At 37.2% G+C, this 8,305-nt stretch overlaps 1 protein-coding gene across 1 annotated transcript; it reads left to right on the top strand.

The window, feature by feature from the left end:
* The first annotated feature begins 5,095 nt into the window (after positions 1-5,095).
* Positions 5,096-5,690, top strand: LOC119533345 (putative ATP-dependent RNA helicase DHX57). Its single transcript, XM_037835398.1, has one exon. The coding sequence runs from the start codon at positions 5,228-5,230 to the stop codon at positions 5,654-5,656; it is 429 nt and encodes a 142-aa protein (XP_037691326.1). The 5' UTR covers positions 5,096-5,227; the 3' UTR covers positions 5,657-5,690.
* The last annotated feature ends 2,615 nt before the right edge of the window (positions 5,691-8,305 follow it).

The raw sequence follows: 8,305 nt of genomic DNA, 5'->3' as shown, positions 1-8,305 counted from the left end.
GGGACATAAAACAAGCCTCAATAAATTTAAAAAGATTGAAATTATTCAAAGCACATTCTCTGACCACAATGGAATACAATTAGAAGTCAATAACCATCAGAGACTTAGAAAATTCACAAATACCTGGAGGTTAAACAACACACTCCTAAACAATCAGTGGGTTAAAGAAGAAATAACAACAGAAATTGCTAAATATATAGAGACGAATGAAAATGAGACCACAACATACCAAAAACCTATGGGATGCAGCAAAAGCAGTGCTAAGGGGGAAATTTATAGCACTAAACGCATATATTAAAAAGGAAGAAAGAGCCAAAATCAAAGAACTAATGGATCAACTGAAGAAGCTAGAAAATGAACAGCAAACCAATCCTAAACCAAGTAGAAGAAAAGAAATCACAAGGATTAAAGCAGAAATAAATGACATAGAGAACAAAAAAACAATAGAGAGGATAAATATCACCAAAAATTGGTTCTTTGAGAAGATCAACAAGATTGACAAGCCCCTCGCTAGACTGACAAAATCAAAAAGAGAGAAGACCCATATAAACAAAATAATGAATGAAAAAGGTGACATAACTGAAGATTCTGAAGAAATTAAAAAAATTATAAGAGGATACTATGAACAACTGTATGGCAACAAACTGGATAATGTAGAGGAAATGGACAATTTCCTGGAAACATATGAACAACCTAGACTGACCAGAGAAGAAATAGAAGACCTCAACCAACCCATCACAAGCAAAGAGATCCAATCAGTCATCAAAAATCTTCCCACAAATAAATGCCCAGGGCCAGATGGCTTCACAGGGGAATTCTACCAAACTTTCCAGAAAGAACTGACACCAATCTTACTCAAACTCTTTCAAAACATTGAAGAAAAGGAAACACTACCTAACTCATTTTATGAAGCTAACATCAATCTAATACCAAAACCAGGCAAAGATGCTACAAAAAAGGAAAACTACCGGCCAATCTCCCTAATGAATATAGATGCAAAAATCCTCAACAAAATACTTGCAAATCGAATCCAAAGACACATTAAAAAAATCATACACCATGACTAAGTGGGGTTCATTCCAGGCATGCAAGGATGGTTCATCATAAGAAAATCAATCAATGTATTACAACACATTAACAAGTCAAAAGGGAAAAATCAATTGATCATCTCAATAGATGCTGAAAAAGCATTTGACAAAATCCAACATCCCTTTTTGATAAAAACACTTCAAAAGGTAGGAATTGAAGGAAACTTCCTCAACATGATAAAGAGCATATATGAAAAACCCACAGCCAGCATAGTACTCAATGGTGAGAGACTGAAAGCCTTCCCTCTAAGATCAGGAACAAGACAAGGATGCCCGCTGTCACCACTGTTATTCAACATTGTGCTGGAAGTGCTAGCCAGGGCAATCCGGCAAGACAAAGAAATAAAAGGCATCCAAATTGGAAAAGAAGAAGTAAAACTGTCATTGTTTGCAGATGATATGATCTTATATCTAGAAAACCCTGAGAAATCGACGATACAGCTACTAGAGCTAATAAACAAATTTAGCAAAGTAGCAGGATACAAGATTAATGCACATAAGTCAGTAATGTTTCTATATGCTAGAAATGAACAAACTGAAGAGACACTCAAGAAAAAATACCATTTTCAATAGCAACTAAAAAAATCAAGTACCTAGGAATAAACTTAACCAAAGATGTAAAAGACCTATACAAAGAAAACTACGTAACTCTACTAAAAGAAATAGAAGGGGACCTTAAAAGATGGAAAAATATTCCATGTTCATGGATAGGAAGGCTAAATGTCATTAAGATGTCAATTCTACCCAAACTCATCTACAGATTCAATGCAATCCCAATCAAAATTCCAACAACCTACTTTGCAGACTTGGAAAAGCTAGTTATCAAATTTATTTGGAAAGGGAAGATGCCTCGAATTGCTAAAGATACTCTAAAAAAGAAAAACGAAGTGGGAGGACTTACACTCCCTGACTTTGAAGCTTATTATAAAGCCACAGTTGCCAAAACAGCATGGTACTGGCACAAAGATGGACATATAGATCAATGGAATCGAATTGAGAATTCAGAGATAGACCCTCAGATCTATGGCTGACTGATCTTTGATAAGGCCCCCAAAGTCACTGAACTGAGTCATAATGGTCTTTTCAACAAATGGGGCTGGGAGAGTTGGATATCCATATCCAAAAGAATGAAAGAGGACCCCTACCTCACCCCCTACACAAAAATTAACTCAAAATGGACCAAAGATCTCAATAGAAAAGAAAGTACCATAAAACTCCTAGAAGATAATGTCGGAAAACATCTTCAAGACCTTGTATTACGCGGCCGCTTCCTAGACTTTACACCCAAAGCACAAGCAACAAAAGAGAAAATAGATAAATGGGAACTCCTCAAGCTTAGAAGTTTCTGCACCTCAAAGGAATTTCTCAAAAAGGTAAAGAGGCAGCCAACTCAATGGGAAAAAATTTTTGGAAACCATGTATCTGACAAAAGACTGATATCTTGCATATACAAAGAAATCCTACAACTCAATGACAATAGTACAGACAGCCCAATTATAAAATGGGCAAAAGATATGAAAAGACAGTTCTCTGAAGAGGAAATACAAATGGCCAAGAAACACATGAAAAAATGTTCAGCTTCACTAGCTATTAGAGAGATGCAAATTAAGACCACAATGAGATACCATCTAACACCGGTTAGAATGGCTGCCATTAAACAAACAGGAAACTACAAATGCTGGAGGGGATGTGGAGAAATTGGAACTCTTATTCATTGTTGGTGGGACTGTATAATGGTTCAGCCACTCTGGAAGTCAGTCTGGCAGTTCCTTAGAAAACTAGATATAGAGTTACCATTCGATCCAGCGATTGCACTTCTCGGTATATACCCGGAAAATCGGAAAGCAGTGACACGAACAGATATCTGCACGCCAATGTTCATAGCAGCATTATTCACAATTGCCAAGAGATGGAAACAACCCAAATGTCCTTCAACAGATGAGTGGATAAATAAAACGTGGTATATACACACGATGGAATACTACGCGGCAGTAAGAAGGAACGATCTCGTGAAACATATGACAACAGGGATGAACCTTGAAGACATAATGCTGAGCGAAATAAGCCAGGCACAAAAAGAGAAATATTATATGCTACCACTAATGTGAACTTTGAAAAATGTAAAACAAATGGTTTTTAATGTAGAATGTAGGGGAACTAGCAATAGAGAGCAATTAAGGAAGGGGGAACAGTAATCCAAGAAGAACAGATAAGCTATTTAACGTTCTGGGGATGCCCAGGAATGACTATGGTCTGTTAATTTCTGATGGATATAGTAGGAACAAGTTCACAGAAAGGTTGCTATATTATGTAACTTTCTTGGGGTAAAGTAGGAACATGTTGGAAGTTAAGCAGTTATCTTAGGTTAGTTGTCTTTTTCTTACTCCCTTGTTATGGTCTCTTTGAAATGTTCTTTTATTGTATGTTTGTTTTCTTTTTAACTTTTTTTTCATACAGTTGATTTAAAAAAGAAGGGAAAGTTAAAAAAAAAAAAAAAAGAAAGAAAAACAAGGAAAAAAAAAGATATGCCCCCTTGAGGAGCCTGTGGAGAATGCAGGGGTATTCGCCTACCCCACCTCCATGGTTGCTAACAAGACCACAGACATAGGGGACTGGTGGTTTGATGGGTTGAGCCCTCTACCATAGGTTTTACCCTTGGGAAGACGGTTGCTGCAAAGGAGAGGCTAGGCCTCCCTATGGTTGTGCCTAAGAGCCTCCTCCCGAATGCCTCTTTGTTGCTCAGATGTGGCCCTCTCTCTCTGGCTAAGCCAACTTGAAAGGTGAAATCACTGCCCTCCCCGCTACGTGGGATCAGACACCCAGGGGAGTGAATCTCCCTGGCAACGTGGAATATGACTCCCGGGGAGGAATGTAGACCTGGCATCGTGGGACGGAGAACATCTTCTTGACCAAAAGGGGGATGTGAAAGGAAATGAAATAAGCTTCAGTGGCAGAGAGATTCCAAAAGGAGCCGAGAGGTCACTCTGGTGGGCACTCTTACGCACACTTTAGACAACCCTTTTTAGGTTCTAATGAATTGGGGTAGCTGGTGGTGGATACCTGAAAGTATCAAACTACAACCCAGAACCCATGAATCTCGAAGACAGTTGTATAAAAATGTAGCTTATGAGGGGTGACAATGGGATTGGGAAAGCCATAAGGACCACACTCCACTTTGTCTAGTTTATGGATGGATGAGTAGAAAAATAGGGGAAGGAAACAAACAGACAAAGTTACCCAGTGTTCTTTTTTACTTCAATTGCTCTTTTTCACTCTAATTATTATTCTTGTTATTTTTGTGTGTGTGCTAATGAAGGTGTCAGGGATTGAGTTAGGTGATGAATGTACAACTATGTAATGGTACTGTAAACAATCGAAAGTACGATTTATTTTGTATGACTGCATGGTATGTGAATATATCTCAATAAAATGAAGATAAAAAAAATGAATAATCTTATATTAGTTTGAATACCTATGTATATATTTATATTAATTGTGTTTATGTTTATCTCTAGTAGGGTGAGTATTTAGGAAGTATGCAACAAAGAAAACTAAAATGATATTTGTCAAATATTAATGCTAGTTATTTCTTAATCAAGGGATTACAGATTTTATTTTGTGCTAATGTAAATTTTCTACAAAAACCCATTATTTTTGCAAAAAATACATTTTATAATTCATAAGCTTTTCATTATGCCTTTTTTCCCCCCAAATGAAAACAGTCTATTTATAGAAAGTTTTTTTCATTATGTTTTGAAAGAACTTCATGTAGAAATGATGTCTTGGGATTGATAGGCAGCAGATCCCTGGTCCAGTGCAGCCGGTGGGACCCATGCCCCTGGTAACTCCTGCAGACCTGAGGTAGCTACATAATTTCTTCTCCCACATGGCTGGTGTGACCCAGTCACCCAGAGCTGCTGTGCCTATATCCACACTTCTTGGTGGTTAAAAAAAAAAAAAAATGTACTGCCTCCAAAAGGAAACAAAGTGACAGAGGGAAGAAACCACAGAGTCTCAAATAAGACTGGTTGTGTGCCTAAATGAAAATATATATTATAGATCTCTTTTCACAAATACCTATTGTTTAGGTAAAAAGCCCTGAAGGGAAATTTCAGAAGACTAGTACTGGAGCTGTCAGAATGCAACCAAAATCAGAAGAGTTGAATTTTGTCACCAAGAATGATGGATATGTGCATATTCACCCTTCATCAGTGAACTATCAGGTCAGACATTTTGACAGCCCCTACCTGGTATACCATGAGAAGATCAAAACAAGTCGGGTGTTCATCCGAGACTGCAGCATGGTATCTGTGTATCCACTAGTCTTGTTTGGAGGAGGCCAAGTGAATGTGCAGCTTCAAAGGGGAGAGTTCATTGTTTCCTTGGATGATGGTTGGATCCGTTTTGCAGCTGCGTCCCATCAGGTGGCTGAATTAGTAAAGGAACTTCGTGGCGAGCTTGACCAGCTTCTCCAGGATAAGATAAAAAACCCAAGCATAGATCTGTGTACATGTCCTCGAGGATCCCGGATCATCAGCACAATTGTGAAACTCGTTACCACACAATAAAGACCAGTCTTAGGGGAGTGCTTGCTACTTACCTGCTTCTCGCTTGCCTGGGAAATAACAGCAGCACCTCTACCTCGAACTAAAGCCCTGTGCTGGAGCTGGCCCTGATGGGGGGCCCGGTGGGGGGCCAGCGAATACAGCGCCGGGTCAGCTGAAGCAACACACACCCTTAGGGAAAATGTCCAGACTCCGTTTTTCTAACAGCCGTGGGCACTCCCCGCACAATCTGGAGTGTCAGTGGGGAAGACAGCCTAAGACCCAGCTTGCCTGACTCAACTCTGTGATTGTCCTGGAGTAAATGAAATGTACCTAACACAAGTGAATGTTTAATACAATTCTGTTTTAATTTATGTATTATTTTTCTCCTGCTTTTTACTGGGGTGGGATAGGGGCAGGAAGGGAAATGCCTGTTGGTTCTTTTTCTGTCATAAAAGCTCAACTGAGAGAAGTCAGACTAGAGAATAAACCTGGACCTTTCTACAAACTGGGCAAAAAAAAATCATGTATGCAAGAAAAAAATTTCATTTTAGGCTTTTGGCTACTGAGTAAACTTGATTTGTGAGGGATTTTTATGTTTACTCATTAAAGGTCAGCCGAAAAAAAAAAAAAAAAAAAAAAGAAAAGAATATCTGTAAAGAGTTTAGTCTTCAACCATAGAATTTTAACACTGAAGAAGTCATTGGGTTCAATGTCTCAATCAATAACAGAATCTTTTCTAAAATATCCATGATGTGTAGTCTCATTCAGCCTCTGCTTGAATGCTTATTAATGATGAAAAATTCATTATGTTACAAGACAGCTATTCTGCTGGTCAACAACTATGTTTATGAGACCTCACAGAGGTGGGGCCTAACGACAGTGAAGTCTAGTCAAAATGCGAAAAAACTATGGCTCATAGAGTATCTAAAAATAATTATATCTACTGCCTGTTGATTTTCATGACAACCTATGGGATGGGTTTATCCATTTTGAAAATGAAGAAAAGGAGGCTCAATGTAGATATTTACCAACTTAGGGGTGAAATCAGGAGTTGAACCCAGATCTGTCTGAGTCTTAAAGTAGATGTTTTTTGCACAATACCATTCTCTTTCAATGTATAATTTTCTTTCTTTCAAATACTTTAAATGTCTGGATTACCAAAATAGTTTCTTGGTTATTGCCCTTGCATACAACTTCACCCCTTCTATCCATTTTATTCACTTTTGATGGATGAATTTTCCTAAAAAGACTTTTACAAAAATGGTGGTACTACTCCTTGGTTCAAGAACCTTCAGTGTTCCCTGATTATCATTCATACCTTATTATTTACTGCTACCCACCATAATCCTCCATTCTAGACATGCCAGTCTCATGATATCTCTTCCCCTCCACTCCGTGTCCAAATGATTCTTTTGTTTCCCAATGCTTGCCAAATGTTAGGTACTTTAAGGCCCAGCTCAAATCCTTCCTTCTCTTTGAAATTTTTTCTTATTTCTCATGCCTTCTGGAAGTTTTCCCTTCTTGAATCATTGTAGTATCTAATACATGCTTTTAGCCCTTCCTTCATCACAAATTCTATTGTATTGTTCTCTTGACTTATGCATTTTTTCGGTCTCATTTGTCACAACAGCATTTTAAATATTTCATAAACTGCTAACATAGGGCTTTACATGTAATAGATTTTCCTATCCAGCCCCGATTTTACCTCTAAAATAGCAAGTATTTTATTTTTATATATTTTACAGTTGTTTGTACATATAATGTGAGACCAACATTATTTTTCTTAAATTTTTTACTTTTAGCATTTTCTAAGGGTTAAATTTTGATTGTGGAAGCACATCAGAGAAAATAAAATAATTATACTGGTTATAAAATTAAAACACTATTGTAATTTTTAAACTTTTGTAGTAAAAAGAACAATGGGATTGGAGGTCATAAAGTCTGGGTTCTAATCCCAAATCTACTATTAACAAACCATGTAACCTTGAGTGACTCATTTAATCTCTCTAGAACTTGAGTCCCTCATTACCATAAAATGAGGGGTCTGTGCCACATTTTGTACAGTTCTAAAATTCTGATTCTGTGGTATGATTTAATCTTAACTTGAAAAATGTTCTATCTTGACTAGATTGGGATTTTGTTGATAGCCAATGTTAAGGATATCGTAGATACTCACATTTTCCTTTTTGTGTTTGCTTCATGCATACATTGAACTAAATAAATTTCCTTATTTCTGGTGTATCTATTAACTTTCCTTTTCCCTGTAAGCTTTTTCTCTATCCAGTCACTAATTCCATATCATTTAATCAACTGCATATGTTTATTCAGGTTCCATGCAAAGTGATGAACTCTGTTGGATAAAGATCTAGAATTCACAACAACCTTTAAAATCTTGTTTGTTTTCAGTGTTTTCATAGCCAAAAGCTACTATACATTTTCATTACCCTGAAACATTATTTCAAAATGGATGTGGTGGCTACATAGAATTATAAACCTGCCTAAAATCTTTCAAATATTTGAGGAATTGAATTATGGAAGACAAATTTTGAGTTTGAAAGTTTCATCTAAAGTAGAAGAAACAGAAAGCATTGTTTGAAAAGTTTATCACAGAGAAGAGGCATTCAGAGAGGTATGTGGCATCCATGACTTGCATCACAATGCTGAGTCTTT

The sequence above is a fragment of the Choloepus didactylus genome, chromosome 4, assembly GCF_015220235.1.
Source record: "Choloepus didactylus isolate mChoDid1 chromosome 4, mChoDid1.pri, whole genome shotgun sequence".
NCBI lineage: Eukaryota > Metazoa > Chordata > Mammalia > Pilosa > Megalonychidae > Choloepus > Choloepus didactylus.
Note: the sequence above shows the minus strand (reverse complement) of the source record. Positions and strands in the feature narration are given on the sequence as shown.

Bases quoted from the DNA above. Each gene is read 5' to 3' on its own strand.
- LOC119533345 (XM_037835398.1), top strand. From the start codon at position 5,228: ATGCAACCAAAATCAGAAGAGTTGAATTTTGTCACCAAGAATGATGGA.